Below are 23,997 nucleotides of genomic sequence, written 5' to 3'. Positions count from 1 at the left end.
CTACCCTTGCAAAACCATCTTGATGGACAGCACACCAGGACTCTGCTGCTCTGGGGCACCTCAGCTGATTTTCTGCTTTGTGGCCTCTGGGATACTCCTCTCTAATTTCTTTACTTCTATTTTTATTTTTTTAAATTTTTGTCTGCACTGGGTTTTCGCTGCAGCGCACAGGCTCTTCAGCGCGTTGCCCAAGCTTCCCTAGTTGTGGCACACAGGCTTAGTGGCCCTGCGCCATGTGGGGGATCTCAGTTCCCCGACCAGGAATCGAACCTGAGTCCCCTGCATTGGAAGATGGATTCTTAACCTCGGGACCACCAGGGAAGTCCCACTCCTCCCAACTTTCAAAGACAACAAATGCTTACAAAGATAAAGATAATTTTCATGAGACAGTATTTCAGATACTATCTAAGCTTGATTTCTGCCATAGTCCTGAGTTTGTATTATTCACTGATGCAGGAGTTTGCCTATACAGTCAAAGCCCCTTTCTCCTAGATGCCTGCATACACACACGCACACATGCTCACAAGGGACAAGACAATGGCCGAGTGTAAGCCGCATGACTGAAGGCTGTTTCTGGCCCTCCACCACCGTCTGAGGGTGTGCGCTACCTGAAGCTCTGGTCTTTCACAGCCAACATGCTGTTCTGATGAGGTTCTGACAAAAAGCACTCATCTTCAACCATCAGCTTTAATCTGGGCCAGGGTGTTATTTTTAGCTAACCATAGTTGCCCAGCTTGAAACAAATGAGTCACTCTTGCGACGTGGCCTCAGACTGCGACAGACACACTCAGAAGCGAATCTCGGCGGGACCACAAGCACACACACGACTCCTGCGCCCCGCGCCAGGCTTCCGTGAACACACCTGTGTTGGTGATGCTGCAGTCTTCGTTCCTCCGCCGTGTGTGGTAGATGATGACCACCCACACAAGTGACGTGCCCACCACGCAGCAAACCACCGCGATGATCACAATGCCCACGGTGGCCCAGCCGTCGCCGTCCAGGGACGAGGCCGTCATCTGAGGCGAGTCGCAGGTTGGGGTGGGGATCACGCTGAGGCGCACGTGGCCTCTCTCGGTGCCCAGGGTGTTAGACATTTCACACGTGTACTTCCCAGCATCGCTGATGTCAGAGTCCACAATGATTAACAGCTGGTTGCCTGCTGCGAAAAAGTGTCTTTCGGTGACCACCAAGGGGCTGTCATCCTTGGTCCAGTTCAGTCTCGGGGGAGGGCTCCCCCCTGCAATGCACTGCAGGACGGCCGTTTCCCCCTTGGTTACAGTTCGATCTAAGAGGGGCCGCAGGAACGACGGTGTCTCTGAAATGACAAGTTATGCTTTTAATCTCTGACATGAAGTTAGGGTTTACACAGCACAAGACCTTGTGCTTCGATTTATTCAAAGGGGAGCTGAAACTGGATTCTCCCACAGCTTCACGCCCATGCCTCTTTAAAACCTTGAACATGGATATGACATCTGGGCTTTCATTTCATCACTTGGCTGTCATCTCCTTATAATACCATTTAAGGATAATATTTACTGTTTTTCTCACTTAGCCTCCCTCATTCTTGGCAAGGTTGGGTAATGATGGACGTCAGGCAAAGCAAAACATTTTAGACATATTTTAGAAATAGAAAATGCACAAAAATAATATTAAGCACAAGGGTGTGTTGATGGATGAAAAAAATCAGAATGTTTAAAATTTTTAAAGGGAAACTTCCTAGTGCTAGATGTCCCCATCTGTATTAAAATTCTGAAAATAATTTACTTTTATTATTTGGTTACCCTGATTTACTCTTTCAAAGATATACATATATGATTAACATGCTCACATTTTTAGAAGGCATCTGTTTAGGTAAATGATCCTGATGCTGGGAAAGATTGAGAGCATGAAGAGATGGGGAAGACAGAAGATGAGATGGTTGGATGGCATCATCAACTCAATGGACATGAGTCTGAGCAAACTCCAGGAGATGGGGAAGGACAGGAAGACTGACGTGCTGCAGCCCATGGGGTTGCAAAGAGCTGGACACAACTGAGTGACTGAATAACAACAAAGTAAATGATAAAGGGTGAACTCATTTCCAGAGTGGTATGGGAGGCTGAGAAAAAGAGCTCCCTCTGAATTTATTCAGATACTTATTTTTTTTATATTCTTTATACTGTTAAGACTTTAAGTACAGACTGTATAATGGAAAGAGTAGAGAAAGTTAATTCTAGCAAAAAGAGAGAGCATCAAAGCATTACTCTTCCCCCTCCTCTGAATAGAGGGGGCAGATTCATCTCACTGCCCACAGGTCTGAAGGTGTGATGTATTCCCCGACCTGAAAGCTTCTGAGAAGCCACTGTCGTCTCCAGGAAAGGGCACTGTCCTACAGATCAGCCCTCACCCTCTCGAGTTCTGACACTTCTTAGGGCCTTTGGGTGAGCTGGTATCCTAAAGCTAACATGTATCACAGAATATGAAAGCATCCACTCACCGAGGACAGTTAGAGTTGCGTTTGCAGAAATGCTGCCGGCACTGTTTTGAGCGGTGCAGCTGTACACCCCAATGTCCTCTATCTTCACATCCACAATGAAGAACACATCATCCTCAGGCATCACGTGCATGCGCCTCTCCCTCGCGGCAGGGAAGTCTGTGCCCCCGTCTTTCTGCCAGGCTATCTGAGGGGCTGGGTGTCCCAGCGCAGCGCACTCCAAGCGTGCCATGGCCCCGGTGCGGATGGTGAGGTCCATGGGGGTTTTGGTGAATGAAGGAAGCACTGAAATAAGAAACACAACGTGGGGGCATTAGCGTTCTGGAGTTAGGAAGTTCATTTTCATCCCCCCCACGCCCCTGCTTTTTTGGGATACTTGGAAATGTCCCTGACCTAGTAAGGCAGGGGTTGTTTTCAACTGCAAGAGTTGGAGTGATCAAAAAGCTCCTCAAGGTTACATAGGTACCGAAATGACGGAGTCAGGATGAAACAGGTCACCTGAGCTTCACACTGATGGTCTTTCTGCTATTTTCCAGTCACTTTTTAGTTTCCTTAATAACGATCTATGAGACCTTAGGCAAATCAGTTCATCTGTTTGTACCCTGGCCATTCATGTTTTTTTTAATAGTTCCTTCTGGCTCTAACATTCTATGACTTTAGACATGCGTTTTGCCCTACAGTTTTCTGTTCTATGTGTCAGGCCTCAGCAGTTATTTCTGGAATGAACACATTGATGAGCCATATCTTCTACCATGGACAACAAAAACAATGAAATGATAAACTGCAAAACTGTCTACTTGCCACAAAAAGCACAGGATGAGACACTTGCAGCAGCAGCAGCTAATGCTTATTGCATCTACTGAGCACTTACTCTATTCCAGGCATTCTGCTGAGTCCTTTACACAAATTATTTTATTTCACAGTATAGGTAGGTATTATTATTCCTATTTGAAAGATGTAGAAATGGAGATACAGAGAGGTTAAGCAACTTGCTGAGAGTCCCACAGCTGACAGCAGGAGAGGCAGGACTCAAACTGAGATCTCTCAGCTAAAGGTGGTGTGCTTTCTGTTGATGGGAATGTAAACCGGTTGCAGCCACTACAGAAAACAGCATGGAGGTTTCTTAAAACACTGAAAAAACAGTGACCTTATGACCTAGAAATTCCACTCCTGGGCACATGCCTAGAAAAGACGAAAATTCAAATTCTGAAAGATACATGTACTCCAGTGTTCACAGCAGCACTGTTTACAATAACAAAGACACAGAAACAAGCCAAGTATCCTTCAGCAGATGATTTAAGAAGGTGCAGTATATACATACAATGGAATACGAGTCATAAAAAAGAATAAATTAATGTCATTTGCAGCAATATGGGTGGGGACCTAGAGAGTCTCATACTAGTGAAGTGAGACAGACAGACAAAGACTATATCACATATATCTGGAACCTAAACAAATAATACAAATTCATCTACGTATATAAAACAAACAGACTCACAAACACAGAAAAACTTATGGTTACCAAAGGGGAAAGGGGCTGAGAGAATGGGATTAACAGATACCAACAGCATAAAACAGACAAGCATCTAGGATTTCCCATAAAACACAGGGAACAATATTCAATATCGTGTAATAACCTCTAATGGAAAATAATTTGACAAAATATACATATAACTGAATCACTTTACTGCATACCTGAAACTAACATGATGCTATAAATCAACTAGATCTGAATTTTTAAAAAAAGCGATATCCTTTAACTGTTCTTCATGGTCTTCCTCATCAGACCAAGCACACCACGAACTCTCAAAGAACAAAAAGTGTCTGGTTTATCTGGGTTACCCACCATGCTAAGCATGGGGTCTTCAATAGAATAACAGCTAGCTCAGGTACACATAACCAAGAATATCAATAATATGGAGTGAGAGGCAGGGAAAGGCAGGGTTTAGGTGGAGAACTCTGAGAGCAGAGGACAGGGCTGGCAATAAGAGAAAGGGAAGAAACCAGGTACTTTCATAAAAACATATCTTTAAATGCAAGAGGAAAAGTCAGATCACATACTATTTACTGTGAGCTTGGCTTTGACAGAGTAGGATGAACCAAAGTGATTGGAGATGACACACTGGTATTTCCCTTCGCTGGTAAATTCCACGTTACGGAGTCGAAGAATGGTGGTGTACTCCATCACCTCGCCACCTTGGGCCCGGAGGTGTGCATAGTTTTCCATTTCAGCATCGTGCAGTAGCTCATTGTCTTTCTTCCAAGCGAAAGTCATTGGGGAATCGCTGCTGCTGGCAGCTGAGCAGATAAAACTCAAATTGGAACCTTTTATTGCTGACTGCGTTTCTGGCTGAACCGTGATCTGGGGTTTAGGAAAATCATCTGTTCAAAATGGAGAGGAGGAAACAAAACAGCTTTAAAGCTTGAGAGTCCAAATGCTCCTCAGATTGGAACACCAAGAAACTCAAAAACAAACAGTGGCTTAGGTTTTACACTTTGTGTATGTTTCACAGATGGACTAGCAGTCCCAGTGTTGAAACAACAGACTGGGAGAGAGTGTATAAAGTCAGTCATTCATTCCAAATAGAGCCTGAGACCTATTTACACATCACTAACTGGGAGGAGACTGATATTTTGGAATACAGTTTATTCCAGACCCGTGCTTTTCTTTCTTGCAGAAATACAAGAAGAAATTGGTTAAGAAACGTTCAGGCTCCTGGATCACCTTTAAGTGCTGCTATCAGGAACTGATTTTTCCCCATGGTCTCCACAAATAAGAAGCAGAAAAATAAGAAATCTAATGTCAATAATGATAATCAGTATCACTAAAGACAGCAATAAACATTCCATTTACCAAAACTAGAACTCTTATTAATAAATGTTAGTCACTCAGTTGTGTCCAACTCTTTGAGACCCCATGGACTGGAGCCTGCCAGGCTCCTCTGTTCATGGAATTCTCCAGGAAGGAATACTGAATTGGGCAGCCAGTCCTTTCTCCAGGGAATCTTCCCGAGCCAGGGACTGAACCTGGGTCTCCTGCATTGCTGGCAAATTCTTTACCATCTGAGCCACCAGGAAACCCAAAGAGCAATCATTTTTAGATAGAGCAGGAGAAAACAAACCTGCAGTGAAAGACAAAGCATCCCTCAAGCTCTCTGTGGGCCCCTGGTTCCAGCCTGGAGTTTAGGGTGGACAGTCTATCAGGCCGCTGTGCTGCACTGTCAGAGCTACATTATAATTACAGATAAGCAGCTCTGTCATTCCAAACAGTTATATTTAGTTCTGTTACTTTTTGGAAGAGTTACCTTTCTGAACTTCAGTTTCTCAGAGATGGTCTACACCCAGAAGGAAGCATCTTAAATCAACCAAAACATATTATTTGGGTGCACTGAAAAAATGATGCGTGTGTGTGTGTGTGAGTGTGTGCGTGCGTGCGTGTGCATATGTGTGTGTGTTGAGTGAGTGAGTGAACAGGGTCTCAGAGATGGTCTACACGCAGAAGGAAGCATCTTAAATCAACCAAAACATATTATTTGGGTGCACTGAAAAAATGATGCATGCATGCGTGTGTGTGTGTGTGTGTGTGTGTGTGTGTGTGTGTGTGAGTGTGAATGAACAGGGAATGGAGGACCCTTTGACAACTCCAATGCAGCTACTTTCCAGTGGCACACCTGCACGTTGTAGCCAGGATGGTTTCTTTTCCTATAGGACTATTTGAGACTTCTCATCTGGTAAATCGAGGTTCCGACTCACAGTGGAGGGAGTGAGAGATCCACGGGCGAGACACGTGCACAGGCACACACCTACACCTATGCATTTCTCAGAGTGATAGAGAGCTGCATCCTGAGACTAGAGAGCTGAGAGATAAAGCCCATGGAAAGGAACAGCTCAGGCCCTTACAAATGAATGCCAAATGCTCATTTAGATCCAAAAGCTACATCAGATATTTTATTTGCACAAACTGTTGGCACCACTTAATGCAGCAATGTAAAAAAATATATATGTTTTTCTTGTACCTAACTAAACAATTGGAGGCAAAGCAGTTTTAAATAAAATTTAAAGGCAAAAGTAGAATTGGGCTCTGTAATATCTTAACACACATACTAAAATTCAAGCAAATTTTGATTTCATGTTCCATATGCAAATTTAGTTTCACAAAGGTCTCCATGACATCAGATAGTAAACAGCAGAGTAATGTAGGAGACCAGCTGGGAGAAATATCAGTTGCCAGGAGAAATGTCAATTGCTGGGAAAAATATCAATAACCTCAGATACGCAGATGAGACCACCCTTACAGCAGAAAGCAAAGAACTAAAGAGCCTCTTGATGAAAGTGAAAGAGGGGAGTGAAAAAGCTGGCTTAAAACTCAACATTCAGAAAACTAAGATCATGGTATCCAGTCCCATCACTTCATGGCAAATAGATGGAAAAACAATAGAAAAAGTGTCAGACTTTATTTTGGGGAGGCTCTAAAATCACTGCAGATGGTGACTGCAGACATGTAATTAAAAGATGCTTGCTCCTTAGAAGAAAAGTAATGACCAACCTAGACAGCGTATTAAAAAGCAGAGACATTACTTTACCAACAAAGGTCCGTCTAGTCACAGCTATGGTTTTTCCAACAGTCATATATGGATGGGAGAGTTGGACTATAAAGAAACAGAGTGCTGAAGAACTGATGCTTCTGAACTGTGGTGTTGGAGAAGACTCTTGAGGGTCCCTTGGACTGCAAGGAGATCCAACCAGTCCATCCTAAAGGAAATCAGTTCTGAATATTCATTAGAAGACTCCAATACTCTGGCCAACTGATGTGAAGAACTGACTCACTGGAAAAGACCCTGATGCTGAGAAAGACTGAAGGCAGGAGAACGGGACAACAGAGGATGAGATGGTTAGATGGCGTCACTAACTCAACGGACATGAGTCTGACAAGCTCTGGGAGTTGGTGATGGACAGGGAAGCCTGGCGTGCTGCAGTCCATGGGGTCACAAAGGGTCAGACATGACTGAGTGACTGAACTGAACTGAATGCAGTACACAGGGGACTTCACCAGAGAGATGGAAACCTGGGCGTCTGAGCCAGATCTGCTAACTAGCTCTCTGAATTTGGGTAAGCAGACATCTATGCTGAGAGGCTTAGATGTATAATAAAACAATGGCCCTTAAATTTATTTACAATAAACTCAAACTTTCTGTTACTTGTAATGTTTTACTCACCAACAGTAAAATATTAGAGAGCAACACTGACTCAATGGACATGAATCTGAGCAATCTCTGGGAAACAGGTGAGGACAGAGGAGCCTGATATACTACAGTCCATGGGGTTTCAAAGAGTTGGACTCGACTTAGTGACTAAACAATGACAATAAAATTTTTAGTAGTCTAGAAATCACTAGCTAATAATTGTCTCTTTCTAGTCCCTGTAAACAGCATCTGCAAAAGAGTCAAGTCAGTCTGTTCACTGAACTCAAGAGAACCTCTCAACAACCCCTGGATCTGGGGAGGACAGACAGCAGTATTCCCATTTCACAGATTAGAAGACTGAGTTTTAGGACTTGCAATTAAATAGCAGGGCTGCTACTATCCTCCAATTCTCTCAAGATAACGTCACTCTCTTTCCACTAGACCACCCTGATGCCAACACAAAGAGGAAGAAATTATAGAAAAAAAAAATGTTTTCATCAGTAAAAACTGCAATCATCAGCAAACTACAGATCCATTCTCATCTACCTCAGCAGAAATAAGAGCTTCATGTAGGGTATATAAATTTATGCAAATCCATTCTTTGGACAAATGGGAGGAAAAAAAAGAAAAATGAATAAAAGGCAAAGACCACAGTTCCACTCACCACACACAAAGCCATCTGGACTAACAGCAAAAATACTTCTTCCCTTCAACAGCTGAGGATGGGCACAACTGGCATTTACGAAGCTCTGAAAGTTGTTTTCCGCCACCCACTGTGGGAGCCATTTCAGTTGGCAATCGCACAAAAGGCTTGATGTATTTAAGTGCCTGAGGAGAGTAATTACATTCAATCTGTTTTGTATGAAATGCAGATTTCTACAAGTAAACTAAATTCAAGTAAATATTAACAAAGCATTGAATGGAGAAACCAAATACACACATCCCATGGAATAAATATTCTACAGTGCATCTTAAAATGCAAGACGGGGAACTAGCACCATTTTGTTGTTGTTGTTCTTATTGATGGGAGAGACAGAAGCATAGCAATGCTGAAAATATCTCAGTACTGAAAACTGGTTACGATGAAAAGGCATTGCGCTATACTGGGGGGTCTCACAAATTTAAATCGCATATCTAAGAAAAAAAAACTCCTCTTTGCAACAAATGGAGCAAAAACCCCACTCCTCCTGCTTTCTGTTTATGAAAGTTAGGTAATGTGATGAACGTGCCACACACTTTCTACAGATACGTAATCCAGGATGCCCCATCCTTTGACAGTTGGCCCCTCAATGCTTTATGTGAAACTCTTGGAAAGAAAAGAAATGCTTACAGTTGTTGAAGCTTCTTCATTTGTGAAAAAGCATTGCCTTGTAATGACATGATTGCGTTGTCACTCAGGTCTCTGAAAAAACCACCAAATCAAATACGTTAGAGGAAATTATAGTCACTGTGTGCCTGCAGGCACAGGTTGGGCCCATGATGCCTACCTCCGACTCACCCCCAAAATATTCTATGTGCTGAAAGGCACAGATAGGGTGATCTGAGAACTCATCAGGAGGCTTGTGTTCAAGAACAAGGCTATCTGATTCAGAGGCAGATTCTGTTACAGTGAGAGAGATTTTATATCACCACACACAGATTTTTTGGCTCTTAAGGGCCTAACCCATTCTGCCGTGTTATTTTCTTGTATTTCTCATTCAAATTAGTAAACTTTAGAAACTTAAATGCACATTTAAAATTCCTCATAATTATGCTTTTAAAAAACCACCACGTGTAGAATATCTTCTGTGACATGCAACCATGTTAAGTGATTTTTGTTTACACATTATTACATTTTATTCCTCACTGCAACACAAAAAAGAAGATGGTATAACCACCTTGGCTCAGCATGAAAGGGGCAGATAAGATCTGAACTCAATTATTTTCAGTTTCAAAACTGATGTTCTTAGTTACAAGCCTCTCCTGATACACACAACTTACTAACGGGGAAGACAGGTAGGTGTTCAGACAGGGGCTACTTACTGAAACAAACCAACCAACAAACAACCACTTCAGGCAGGAAGCGCTTCATAAAAGGAGAGAATATTCTGGGCTGATTTTTTTTCCACTGGTGCTAACAAGCAGTCTGAATTGAAGTCCTCCCCGCCTGTACTACTCTGTTTTCCTTTAGAGGGTTCAGAGTGGACAAAGGGCAAGAGAAGACAGAATTAAGGTCCCAAACGTGGGCAAAGAAAGATGCTGGGAGAGTTAGGAAGGTTTAGCAAACTAAAGGAGACGTTAATGCTCCACGGATCCACTAATTTCACTTTCCCAAAAGTGGAAGGCTCAGATGACAAACCCTTTTGGCTAGTTTCCCTTTGAAAATAACTTGTTTCAGGAAGCCCAGCAATACTGGCCCGCCCTCTGCACAGTCACCCCACTGTAACCCGGACTGCGGCACTGCGGCCATGGCTGGCCGTCCAGAGCCCTCTGCAGCCCAGGGCTCAGCGGGAAGACGACAAGAGAGTGGTACAGGTAATCACTATGCACACAGCACCAGTGACGGTACAAACCAACTGTGCATTTTAAATGATTAACTTCTACTGTCCAGGTTAATAGATAATAAAACCTTCGGCTGTAAACATTAAAAGTCAGGCTGGACACACTGTAAACTGCTTCAGACTCCCACTGTACATATCAATATGTACATTCACCCATAGTTATCAGAAGCTGAGTGGCTCTGTGCTCCTGCAGGTGTTGACTCCCACTGAGGCTGGCTAGCTTCCGCTCTTCGTACCTGAAAACATCTGAGTCCCTAACTGTCATTTCAGAAAGGTGTGCCTCCAGCTCCCGGGCAGGCAGAGGTTGTGAAGGAGACAGCTGCTGTGATGGGAGAGGCTGCCCTGGTTTCAGCCTTGTTCCTCCCAGCTGCTAACTTAGAGCTCAGTAGCAAAAGAGAATGAGAATAAGAGGAGGAAAAACAGGCTGCATGCTTTTCATAATTAAACAACAGCAACAACAAACAAAAGTTCTCCAAGCAGTGTCACAACTCTCCAGTCACTCTCAGGAACTGGGGTTGGGGGGTGGGAATCGTCTTTACTGATCTTGCAAGTCACCCTCTTAACTGTTCAATTCAAGCAAGGAACGCTTAGAACCTCCATGTCTTAAATTAAAAATTGAGATAACAATAGCTATTAAATAGTTTTCTCATGAGGAGTGAGAAACCTAAATAAATACCTGACATAATGCTTGATGTGCAGTGGGTACATAAGAAATAGTAGTTTAAAAAAAATTAAATATCCCACTGCTTGAGAAACATAACTAAAGAAAACCCCAAAATGATGGAAAGAAATACCCTTAAATGCAAAAGAAACATGTATCTGTGCACTTACACTTTCATACAGGTATAGACAGATAAGTAGGTAGGTAGATAGACAAAGGATGGATAGATGTGTACATTTTATATGAGCGGATATCAACAAAATTACATTCTCGTTTGTGTTATCTTCCATGACAAATAAGGGGATAACCATTGCAGACTGTCTTTAAGGTAATGAACTCCTGCTACTCACAGATGTTCTAATGCATCCAAACCAGTGAAGGCTTTTTTGGTAATGGATCGAATCCGGTTTCCCTGAAGTATTCTTAAAAAAAAAAAAAAAAAAAAAGTTATAATAGAACAGTTAGTAAAAAGCCATTTTGGAGTGCAATTCTCATGAAAAGAACTGCTTTTTAAACCATTTGTGAATATTCTATTTTCTTCAATTAAGCAATACATCCTTAAAAAACATATCCATGACACTGATTTCAGTTCAGCATGGTTGCAAAGCATTTGACAGAGAACCCAGCAAAAACAGGTATTCAATAGTTACTTGGATGGGTAAAGTAAAGCAGTGATTGTTTTCAAAGAGGCAGAAACCTATTCCAAGTAAAATGTCTCAGAACACTCATAAATAAAGCAGGTAACAGTGGAATCTGTCTCCTTACCCACCCACTCCATGGATACCTTCATCACTCAAAGAAGTTTAGAATTAAATGGATGTCAATTTGAAAGCTACTCATTTAAAACAGAATTTGCCCATCTGCAAGGCCATTTTGTGGCCAAATAGAAACATGTTTTTATCCTGTACTGCTTGGAATCCACTGATAACCCACCAATGATCACTGGTCACGGGATCACTTCATTTAAACATTCCTGTGACATTTCAAATGCTAACTTAGTAAGTGCACTAACCTTTACACAACGGTAATCCCAAGAGTCTAAGTTCTCAAGACAATTGAAAATTCTTATCTGGATATTAAAATCAGCTGCAATAACCCAGTTGCAGAGTAAAAGCACTATAACCAAGGAAGAAAACCTAATTAATACACTTCCTGTATAACAGTAGTCATTTGGGGAAATGACAAAAGGTAGCCACCAGATTAAGCACCTTTTTTCACAACTCTTTAAAGATGTCAACTTGTATGTGGAACTGAGTTTGATTAAGATAAAATGTTTAGGGAACACCCTGGTGGTCCAGTGGTTGGACTCAGGGCTTCAAATGCTATGACCCCGGGTTTAATTCCTGGTTGGAGAACTAAGATCCCTCAGCCATGCAGCATGGCCAAAAACAAAACGTTTGGGTCAAAGAGTGACACAAATTATGAAGCAAATCATACTCACAGGCGCCTCAGTTTGTCAAGCCCAGAGAAAGCACCATTCATGTCCTCAATGGTCCAGGAAATTTCATTATTCTTCAGATCTCTAGTTAAAAAGGAAAGATACTGAAATTGGTACCAGATACGTAACAAAAGATACAGGCCTTTTTTTTTTTAATCAAAGTGGCCCAGATGAGATTGGTTTTTTATTTGTGTAATAAATTAATTAATTTACAGTTGCACTGGGTAGGTCTTCACTGCTGTCTGAGCTTTCTCTGCGGTGTGTGGGCTTCAGAAGTTGGGGTTCTCGGGCTCTCGAGTATGGGGTCAGTTGTTGTGGCTCACGGGCTTAGGTGCTCTGTGGCATGTGAAATCTGCCCGGATAAGGGATCAAACCAGTGTCTCCTGCATTGCCAGGTGGATTCTGAACCACTGTGCCACCAAGGAAGCACTCCCTATTAGAGACATGCTTAGAAAGCTGCTGCTGCTGCTGCTGCTGCTAAGTCACTGCAGTCGTGTCCGACTCTGTGCGACCCCACAGACGGCAGCCCACCAGGCTCCACCGTCCCTGGGATTCTCCAGGCAAGAACACTGGAGTGGGTTGCCATTTCCTTCTCGAATGCATGAAAGTGAAAAGTTAAAGTGAGGCTGCTCAGTTGCGTCCGACTCTTCGCGATCCCATGGACTGGAGACTACCAGGCTCCTCCGTCCATGGGATTTTCCAGGCAAGAGTACTGGAGTGGGATGCCATTGCTTAGAAAGCTAAGATCATGTAATTTCTAATAACTCCCTTATAACTCCCAATATCATCTCTGCCCCTTTCAAAACAACAGAAAACTCTTTCTCTCTTCAACATACTTCTTACCTCCTCCCTCAACAACATTTTACAGTTTTGCCTGAAATTAGGATAGTTGCCTCTGGTCCTATGAACTCCTCTGTCAAGATGACTAAATTCTCAAAGACTTGAATGGGCTGAAAAATACGGTGAACTTTAAAACCACCGTTCCAACCACGCAAGAAGCAGGTTGCCAAAGCATACAACATACTTTTCAATTATGTAATGCTTCAAATAGTGAACAGGGCAAAAGTTTCTGACAGTGCAAAAATCCAGAGCCCATTGCACAACATTCAAATGAATATTTGAGAGCTTTTTCAAAGGTCAATTAATCCCACTCTCTCTTCCTTCTCTTGGGACAGAGATCAAGTCTGGATAGACCTGGTCTCACAAACAGGCATCTTTCTTTGCTGCCTTTTATATATCTTTCATGCTCTGGGTAATTTTTAATCTGCATTTTTACAAAGAAAAAATTAGTGGATTTAAAATTGTTTGCCTCTTGAGCAGTTACCAACTTCCTGGAGATCCTGAGAAGGCTAACTGTAATCACCTCACCAATCTGATCACTGTTCCTTCTAATCCCTCTAAGAAGCACATATGGATGAAATGGACTGATTTTAATCAAACTGATCTGGGAAAGATTAAGACACTTCATCTGAGGCTGTACACATTTCCTTCACAACAAAGGAAATCTGCTTGGAGAAAAGTAGGTATGCTTAGGAACCAATTAGCTTCATGCACGGAGAGCAAAATGTGTAACTTCCAAAATGTGTAACTTACAAAGTCTTCAAGCTGGAAAGCCCCCGGAAGGCACAATCAGCAATGTAGCTGACTCTGTTATTCCCAATGTGCAATGTATTTAGCAAGCTTAGGCCCAGGAAGCTTGAATCATCCAACCTCGATAAGTGATTGTACGTTAGGTCCCTGTAAAGAGAAAACGAACAACAACAAAAAATCAACAACAGCTTTCATTTTCCAATTCAAAGCAGTGATTTGTAGGAAAAAAAAAAACCAACAACAGGTAATATATATTACCACAATAATCCTTATTTTAAAACTCCTCCTTCTTAATAATACTCAGGTAAACATTACTTCTAATCCTAGTAATTAAAATCTTTTTATTTGAAAATCACCACCATTGCTTTAGCCCCTGTGCCACAGAACTGAAATGGCAGTTGCTGAAGTTGAAGCTAGCTTCAACTTCTCACCAAAAAACTATGCCCAGGTTGCATGTGAACAAAAAAGAAAAAAGCTGTCACCTTGGAAACTCTGTTATGAAAATTTCACAGATCAGTGGTAAGAAGCTCATGCTCTGGCATGATTCCTGCTCTCAAACCTGAGGAGAATAGCAGGCTACTCACAGCTCACTGAGTTTCTGGCAGAACTCCCAGGCATCAGGGCTGATCCTGTTGATGGCATTCTGACTGAGATGAAGTTCCTGCAGCATCAGCAAGCCGTAAAGCCAGCCTTTGGTAATCTCTGTTAGGTTGTTATGGTCCAGCTGCCTACATTGACAGTAAGAGTCAAAAGCAAGATCCTAAGTTTATTATCGAGACTCTTCAAAGGGGACACGATTACAACCTATTACGTATGCCTATTGAGGTGTGTAGCTTCTGTTAAACAGAGATATCACCAGAAAATACTATGCTTCTACATTCCCAGTCACAATATCTGAAACAAAACTAAATATTAAATTATAAGATTATCAATGATGAGGCTGTAACACAGGATTTCAAAGAAAAGCTGCTGAATGCTTTCTGAGCATTTCAGGATCATACTGCCTGAGCAGGAACTGACCATCCACACTTACAAGATCTCCATGTTGCTCAGCCCCCAGAAAGCTCCATCCATAAGTCTTGTCACTCCATTTCTTTGCATTTTCAGAGACTTCAGAGCACCAAGCCCTTGGAAAGTGAGCCCATCTACGTTTTTAATCTTGTTTCGGTTGAGTTCACTGCATTGGATGTTAAACAGTTAGCTTATATGACAAATTCTGGAGGTAGTAATGAAATGTGACATTACGACAATACAGTTAAACTAGCCTGCATTAAATTACAGAAGATATTTTAAATTTCTAAACATTTTTATTGAGAAGAATTTTGATTTGTTAGCAGTGAACAAATTCCCTTCCGACACATGGGATGCATCTTCAGAACGATAAAACCATGGACACCAGACTGCACTTGAGTTTCTAAACTGTTGTCCATTCACTACAGAACTAAACATATTAATATTGGTTTTTAAAGTTATCCAGAATGGGAGTACTGAATATCATGTTAAAACACGAGGTCTATTCAGGAGCAGGATCGTCAAGCTTATCCTGTTCAGCTGCTTACAAAAGTTGATTCCCGTCTGTCACGATTTGCCCCGTGTTTAATGCTTTCTCTTTGAGGCAGTCATTCTTAATCTTGTTGGCACCCTGGAATTACCTGGGGAGTTTTAAAAAATTATTGAAGCCTGGATCCTACTCCCAGAGGTTCTAATGTAATTGGTGTAGGGTGTGGCCTGGGCACTGGTATTTTTAAAAGCTCCCCAAGTGTCTGTAATGTGCAGCCAAGGCTGAAAACCACTATATTGGAGGAGCCTGTTCAGAGGGCTCCACCGTTATTGAGACAGTTCTTTATAGCTCCTTAGCTACCAGGGCCCCTGCAGTCAGTTGCTGGTATTATCCTCGCCCTCTGCAGCTCCGTGGAGAGAGAGTCACATCTTCACTCCCATCATGATGTCTTTGTATGGAGGTTGTTTAATGACTACACTCTCCACTCAGAACACCCAACTTGCCTTCACAGGCAGAAGACTGCACTGGGTGATTTCTAAGGCTCTTTCTGATTGAGATTCTACACCTCCAGCTCTCAGAAGAAAGGTAGCTGTATCCTTGCTTCTAAACTCCTTCTGCCACATGGTGGCATTTAGGGGAGGAGATGCCAAGGGTTTAGAGGAGGTGAGGACACCATATCTAAGAGAACATTTTACTTACAGGTGTTGCAGTTGGGGCAGTTTAAACATCTTGGGTGGAAGAGCTGAGATTCGGTTCCTGTTCAGCTTCAACACCTGGAGTGTGCTAGCCAAACTGTCAAAATACCCGGGTTCCATGGATGTGACTCGGTTGCTGTTGATATACCTGTTGAAAGTCTGAAGCTGAGTTTCTCTTTGGGAAGTTAAAGTACATGCGTTCTCTGTATAGAAACACTTGTTCAGAGGGCTGAGCCATTATTTGTTACAATGGACATTAAAATAATTAACTCTTTAGGTTGCTGAAGGCCAATATCGACTATGATTCACATATTTCCAGGGAAAGACTGATTAAAACATTTGAAGATTACAAACATCTGTTAGAGATGCTTATCTAATTTTTGTGAAATTCACTTATAAATAAAACACACCAGTGGCTTACTTTCAATTAATTTTTTAAAGAAGCACTTGGTTCCTCTGTAGTAGTCAAAGGAGATCTCATTTTTTTGCAATCCAAAAGTGTAAGAAGTAAATGAGGACAGTGGTTAAAAAAAAAGTCTCTATCTGGTCTCTATCATAAAAGTTGTTTCTTTTTTAATATAGCACAATATTTTCATCACAGGTGAAAATTTTGTTAAAAACAACTTGACTTACAGATACTTGAGTTGTAGGGGTGGAAGTGCAGTTTTAAGTTCTGAAATATTATTGCCACTCAGGTCCAAAGTTTCAAGGGACTGAAATTGTCTCAGATGTTCAGGTAATATTTCCACAATTTTGTTTCCAGCTCTGGATTTAAAGAACGGCACAGATAACAGGATGAATGGTACAACAATCTGAAAGGTGAAAAATACTATTTCTAACTTGTTCTTCACAAATATGGAAAACTGACTGCTCTAAAGAGCACTTTTAAAACAGCAACTCTTTAGTCACTTCGATGTTTCACTAAATAATAGATCATAAAGTTAGAAATATGAAAAACATTCCTATATAAATCTGGGCATGTTTAACAGCTATGGTTATCTAAATGCAATGCACTTAAACTGATTTTTTTTTCTGTTATTTTGCTAATGGTCTTTCTTCCTTATCGTTTTATGAAATGAGATGTGAAATGACTAGCACGAAGTTGTCACTCTGGACACTGGTCTGTTAGTTCCCTATCAATCCACCTCTACTTCTTTTCTTGAAAAGTATACATACTATAGGTACAAACGGACTTAAAATACTCATTAGATTGGGCTTTTTAAAAGCCATCACGGACAAATTTCTTTTTCTTTAAGAAACAGCAAGTTTCAAAGCATTGCTGTACTCTTCAAAACAGTGGATATACTCCAAGGTTTTGAATATTACAAAAGTATTAGTTAAGAGCACGCCAGTCTAAACAAACCCTGGGAACAAGAAGATTTTAAAAAAGCTTGACACTGTCTTAAACACCAGATCATGGTGTCCAATATGGAAGCCACACAGCTACTATAGCTCTTTACATTTAAATTAAAATTAAATGTTAAAGTTCAGTTCCTTAGTCACAGTAGCCACATGTCAGGTCCTGAATAACCACATTTGCCTGGTATCGGTCAAATGGATCACTACACATACAGAACATCCCCACTATCATGGAAAGTTCTTCTGACGATCACTACACTAGACCACAAATGAAAAAAACAAACATAAACAAGACAGAGGCCAAGTTCAAAGCTATTAAAAGGTCATCAATACAACAGTTTTCAAGGGGGAGATTCAACATCAAATGACAATCTTGCTAGAAAACAGGAACCAAACTGATGTGCAAAAATCATCTTAACTGTCGTATCAGACCAGGCAGCTTGGGCTTCTTAGATTATCTACTAGGCAAGAGAAAATAAAATGTCAAGGGAGAGAGGCTTGGATGATGGCAGAGTGTACTTAAAAAGAAGGGTCCTTCTTCACAGCCCAAGGACAATGAAACAATCTGAAGGCTCTAAGTGGAACTTCGTATGTCATATAAGTCACGTGCTGCCATTTCAAAGCATTCAGTTCAGTTCAGTTGCACAGTCACGTCCGACTCTTTGCGACCCCATGGACTGCAGCATGACAGGCCTCCCTGTCCATCACCAACTCCTGGAGTTTACTCAAATTCATGTCCATTAAGTCGGTGATGCCATCCAACCATCTTATCCTCTGTTGTCCCCTTCTCCTTCTGCCGTCAATTTTTCCCAGCATCAGTGTCTTTTCAAATGAGTCAGTTCTATGCATCAGGTGGCCAAAGTATTAGAGTTTCAGCTTCAGCATCAGTCCTTCCAATGAATATTCAGGACTGATTTCCTTTAGGATTGACTGAATCTCCTTGTAGTCCAAGGGACTCTCAATAGTCTTCTCCAACACCACAGTTCAAAAGCATTAATTCTTTGTGGCTCAGCTTTCTTTATAGTACAACTCTCAAATCCATACATGACTACTGGAAAAACCACAGATTTGACGATGGACCTTTGTTGGCAATGTAATGTCTCTGGTTTTTAATATGCTGTCTGGATTGGTCACAGCTTTTTTCCAAGGAGCAAGCGTCTTTCAATTTCAGGCTGTAGTCACCATCTGCAGTGATTTTGAAGCCCCCGAAAATAAAGCTTCTCACTGTTTCCACTGTTTTTCCATCTATCTGCCATGAAGTGATGGGACCAGATGCCATGATCTTAGCTTTCTGAATGTTGAGTTTTAAGCCAGCTTTTTCACTCTGCTCTTTCACTTTCATCAAGAAGCTCTTTAGTTCCTCTTTGCTTTCTGCCATAAGGGTGGTGTCATCTGCGTATCTCTAGACATAGTCTTAGGTAAACCTCACTTAAGAGGAAAATTTAGAAATGAGATTGTATGTGTATCTTTGTCACTAATAGCCACATTCGTAGAGTGCTTTGGTTTCATTAATATATTTCTGACCAGAGGATTCTTGCAAATACTAATGCCCGTGGCCAGAGATTTGTTAATACTGAAACACTTCACTCAATAATGTTCAGGTAACAAAAGATGCATTAAAACGTTTCTGGGTCTGTAAGTTGTTAAGTTCTTTTGCATTATTATGACTCGTGTGCCTCTCACCACAGGAGCACCTCTCGTGTATTTCCACAGAATCCTCTGCTGCATCTGACACAGCACTTTTTATGCTGCTGGTCTCTTCTGCCATACTGTGAGCTCCTTTGAAACTGTGTCTCTACCCCTCAGTTTTGGAATGTGCATGGGTGCATGTTAAGTCGCTTCAGTCCTGTCCAACTCTTTAAGATCCTATGGACTGCAGCCCACCAGGCTCCTCTGTCCATGGGACTGTCCACGCAAGAATACTGCAGTGGGTTGCCATGCCCTCCTCTTTAGGGGATCTTCCCAACCCAGAGATCGAACCTGCGTCTCTGACATCTTCTGTGTTGGCAGGCAGGATGGGAAGCCCATTTTAGAATATATAAGGAATCTAGTAACACTGCTGCTGCTGCTGCTAAGTCGCTTCCGTCGTGTCTGACTCTGTGCAACCCAATGAAGGGCAGCCCACCAGGCTCCCCCGTCCCTGGGATTCTCCAGGCAAGAACACTGGAGTAGGTTGCCATTTTCTTCTCCAATGCATGAAAGGGAAAAGTGAAAGTGAAGTCACTCAGTCGTGTCCGACTCTTTGCGACCCCATGGACTGCAGCTACCAGGCTCCTCTGTCCATGGGATTTTCCAGGCAAGAGTACTGGAGTGGGGTGCCATTGCCTTCTCTGAGGACATATTAAAAGCCAAGACCTATGCTAGACATTTTTCATATATTATGCCATTTAATCATAACAGCATCTCTCTGGTGTTTAAATTAGGAAACTGTAGCTTTTAACCTATTAGGCCTAAGCTCTCCCACCTCGCAGAGTAAATCCCTATTGGTCCCATAGTACTCCCTGAAGGCTGTTTCACTGAATACAAACATATTTTGGTATGAAAGTGCTTACATGAAGATGCACCTCCAGAAGGGCCGCAACTTCTCACACTTGCAAAAATGCTGAACTACTGATTCCAAACTCCCCTGGGGGTGCACACCAGCTCACTGAGCCAACATCATGCCAACACTGTGTGCCCAGTCACTCAGCTGTGTCAGATTCTTTGTGACCGCGTGGATTGTAGCCTGCCAGCCTCCTCTGTCCCTATGATTCTCCAGGCAAGAATGCTGGAGTGGGCTGCCATTTCCTTCTCCAATGCCAACATTAAGGAGGCCCTAAAAATGGGGTTTCACCTCAGGTGGATTAAGAGGAACCCAGGAGTTTGCATGTGTTTGGCACCCAACAGAGTAGAAGGCCAGCTTCCCAAATACCTGCAAATGCCAGGTGCTGCTTTTCCCAGTAAGGGATATATTTTAAATCTATTCCAATAACAAAGAACTAACAAAACTCTCAAAACATTCTTGAAAAACCTCCATGTGTTACCTCTAAGGACTGTCAGGGAATTGTCTTTTTTAACCCAAGTCATCTGAAAATCTAATGCCATTTTTAAAATAATCCTACATAAGGCAACAAGCATGGGTGATTTATATCCTAATAGCTGAACTCTGTGAAAATAGTAAGGTTCAGCAAAAGGTGGGGGGATTAGCAGTCCCATGTGTAAGTTACAATTATCAAGCTCCTGAGATTCCCATAAAGTCTTAACAGACTTTGTTTAGAGTTAAGTCAGCCACGACCTCTGATTCTGACCATTTCCCGCATCTGGATCCATCATCACGTAAACCCCTTGATCTAGCTGTGAGGTACAGGGTAAGGCAAGTGAGACAATTAGTCAGTTTCCACGTCCCGGAGATGGATTCAGTCCAACAAAAGAGCCACAGGGCCACAGGGTCAGGGTGTGTGGGTTTAAAAAAAACCACATTTCGGGGGACAAAAATGTTCTCTTAAATGCATTTAGCCCAACTGTTTGCATTACCAGATGTCCCCTCCACCAAACAGCATAGCAACCCTGAAGCACCCCCTCTCATCTCTTTCCCTCCCTGTCTGGTATGTAGGCTCTGCCTCCCATCCAACTCTGCATCTGGTTTTGGTCCCCAGTTTGTTTGGGGGTAGCTAGCAGAGCTACGCTTCTATTTAACCAGAAGAAATAGCCACAGGTTCGCAATAAATGGAGCAAACCAGTAACTGGCGGGAGGGAGAGGGAGACCCACAGGTGTCTATCACATTGCTCAGAGAAGGCTGCAGGTTAGATAACAGGCCACACAATCTTTGGTTTGTGTATTCGTTTGTTTATAAGGTAATTATGAACAAGGTATTAAAACTGCCAATTACTTGAGTGACGAATAAAATTTTCCTTGCAGTTAAAGTGTGCTCCGGCCAAAGCCGGCAATTTCCTGAGCTGCACACCTCCTAAATTGCAGTGTGAAAGTGCTCAGTTATAAATGGAGCCTGTACAGTGCGTCTTTGTCAGCGCTATGTCCCAGTACAAAAATCCCTCACAACTGCCAGGATAATGGGCCCTGTATCACAAGATTTTAACTCTGTTCTAATGGAACTGAATTAAATCCAAATACCAGTTTCATATTAGCTCTCAGATTAACTGGCAAATAACCACCTGATATGTACCAGCTTAAAAAAAACAAACAAACTTGTTCTCTACCAAACAAGAAGGGTTTTTTAAAAAAGACAACTACATTAAAAAAATGAGTTAAAAAATTTTTTTAATCACTTAAAACCTTCAAAATAAATATATTTATTTATAACAGAGTGGGGTCACAAATAACCACTTTTAGGAGACAAAGATTCAATTCAACTCCAAGTTTTAATTTTTCTCCAAATACGGATAAATGCCAAAATTGATGAACACATTAAAAGCACTGCAGCTAAATAATATTTTTGGCAGAAGATGTCCAATCTTTTAACAAATAACAAAACTGTGTATCTTTTTCCATTACTTAATGTGGAAATGCCATCCTTCCACTGTTCAAAAACCTGTGCTCTTAGCAATGGAAGGCATCTCAGCCTTGTGCGAATCCTTCTTAAGGACCACGAATATTTTGGTTATTTATGCTTGTTGATAGTACAAGGTGTTCCTTGGTCACATCATTGCTGAGGTCAAGTATAATCAGTCCCTTGTGGACAAATACAGACTTGGGGGCTGGGTCAGCTGGAATGCAGATGGTGGCCTTAGGCTGCTGAGGCCACGGCAAAAACAGGAGGCCCAGGTATTTCAGCCTTGGCTTCTCAGGTCCAACAATAATGGTTTCACTCTGTCGCCAACTTCGTTTTTCAGCCTACTTTGCCAAATACCTTTAAGCAGAACCAAACCCAACTTACCACTTTTATATGGTGGTATTTACTCTGAGTGTGCTGATGGCCTGGCAGGGAACAAGATGGATGTCATCCCTGACCTCACAGCACTGAAATTCTAGTTGGGGGAATAGGCAGGCAAGAGGAAGCAGCCACCACAGGGACACGTGAAGACCAAAGGACAGACTCCTACAAAGCGGTGGGAGGGGTGTGGCCACCAGCAAACCTCCCCTGGCAAAGGGGAGGCTAGTGTTCTGAACAGAAGCAAGGGACCTAGAGACTGTCAGCAGAGTGAAGTAGTCAGAAAGAGAAACATAAATAGCGTATATTAATGCATGTAGGTGGGCAAAACAGAGTCACAGACACAGAGAACACACATGGATACCAAAGGGGAAGGGGAGGTGAACACACTGGGAGACTGGGTTGACATATTGACAGTACTATGTATAAAACAGATGACTAGCGATAATCTACTGTGTAGCCCAGGGGACCCTACTCAGTGCTCTGTGGTGACCTCAATGGGAAGGAAATCCAAGTGGGAGGGACTGTATGTGTACGTACAGCTGATCCACTTTGCTGTACGGCAGAAACCAACTCAACACTGCATACTCCAATAAAAATTCATTTAAAATAAAATATAAACAAAAGGCAATATTAAAAAAGGGAGAGCAAGGCAAAGCTTTTTCCCTCTTAAAGAAATGGAAGAAAGCCTTGATGGTGGGAGGTCCTGAGCGGAGACGGGAGAAACAGGAAGCACAAGAGTGAGGAGCTGGGAGGAGATGAGAGAAGGTCAAGTGGGATCCTGTAAACCGTGTTAGTCATTCGGCCTTTATCTCAAGATTGCTCACGTAGGGGGGGAAGACAGAGGATTTCATATGGCCGACAACATCAGACGGACATGTTGGGAAGGCTACTCTGGCAGCAGTGGGGAGAAAGACAGGGTTGGGGGCAGGCAGGAGGAGGTGCAGAGGAGGGATGGTGGGGAACAGTGACAGTCTGCCTGGACACCCATTTTGTGGGGGCTAGCCCCATTCTTCCCCTGGTTTGCAGGGCCCAGGCTGTGCTTTCTCCTCCCCTGACATATGGGTTCAGGTTTCAAGCTCTGCAGCCTCTGGACACTGGGACCCAGTTCCCCTCCACGTGACTCACTGCCCGTGTGTTGTCTTGTGTATACGAGAGTCCTCAGGGGGGTCCCCTTTGAAAGCAGACTAGGGCCCCCTCTTGCTCAGATGTGAGATGCCACTGACCAGAGTAGTCCAGTTCTGGCATTTCCATGTCTGCAATCCCTAGGAACATGGCAAAATGTGTAATTCTCATGTGTGAGAAATGTGTCCGTTTGTTCTCATACTCTGAACCCTGCAAAGAAGCTAAGGTGTGAAAAGTGTTACTCAGTTGTGTCTGACTCTTTTGAGACTCTATGGATTGTAGCCCACCAGGCTCCTCTGTCCATGGGATTTTCCAGGCAAGAATACTGGAGGGGGTTACCACTTCCTTCTCCAGATGATCTTCCCAACCCAGGGATTGAACCTATGTCTCCCATGCTGGCAGGCGGATTCTTTAGCACTGAGCCACCTGGGAAGCCCTCATGTAGTCTTACGTGGATATAAACTGTGTTAGTTTATTTCCAAAGTTGGAGAGGAGAGTCCCAGAGTGGAAGACTCTTTGTGAGGAACCAGAATATCAAGTTTTATCACACTGGAATTCCTGAAA

The 23,997-nt window shown here is 42.5% G+C and overlaps 1 protein-coding gene across 1 annotated transcript in view; it reads right to left on the bottom strand.

Moving 5' to 3' along the window:
* The window catches only part of LRIG3 (leucine rich repeats and immunoglobulin like domains 3), a 51,115-nt gene that overhangs the window by 4,027 nt on the left and 23,091 nt on the right, over window positions 1–23,997 (bottom strand). The window contains exons 4-15 of the mRNA XM_068970700.1: window positions 16,715–16,846; window positions 16,086–16,229; window positions 14,919–15,062; window positions 14,470–14,613; window positions 13,889–14,032; window positions 12,299–12,379; window positions 11,208–11,279; window positions 8,987–9,058; window positions 8,321–8,484; window positions 4,535–4,855; window positions 2,477–2,758; window positions 863–1,315 (exon numbers count right to left, since the gene is read on the bottom strand). Of these exons, the coding sequence (XP_068826801.1) occupies window positions 863–1,315; window positions 2,477–2,758; window positions 4,535–4,855; window positions 8,321–8,484; window positions 8,987–9,058; window positions 11,208–11,279; window positions 12,299–12,379; window positions 13,889–14,032; window positions 14,470–14,613; window positions 14,919–15,062; window positions 16,086–16,229; window positions 16,715–16,846 (2,153 nt within the window). The remainder of the gene's footprint in view (window positions 1–862; window positions 1,316–2,476; window positions 2,759–4,534; window positions 4,856–8,320; window positions 8,485–8,986; window positions 9,059–11,207; window positions 11,280–12,298; window positions 12,380–13,888; window positions 14,033–14,469; window positions 14,614–14,918; window positions 15,063–16,085; window positions 16,230–16,714; window positions 16,847–23,997) is intronic.

Source organism: Capricornis sumatraensis, chromosome 4, assembly GCF_032405125.1.
Source record: "Capricornis sumatraensis isolate serow.1 chromosome 4, serow.2, whole genome shotgun sequence".
In the NCBI taxonomy this organism is placed as follows: Eukaryota; Metazoa; Chordata; class Mammalia; order Artiodactyla; family Bovidae; genus Capricornis; species Capricornis sumatraensis.
The sequence above is the reverse complement of the archived record's forward strand: the minus strand, read 5'-3'. Positions and strand labels throughout refer to the sequence as shown.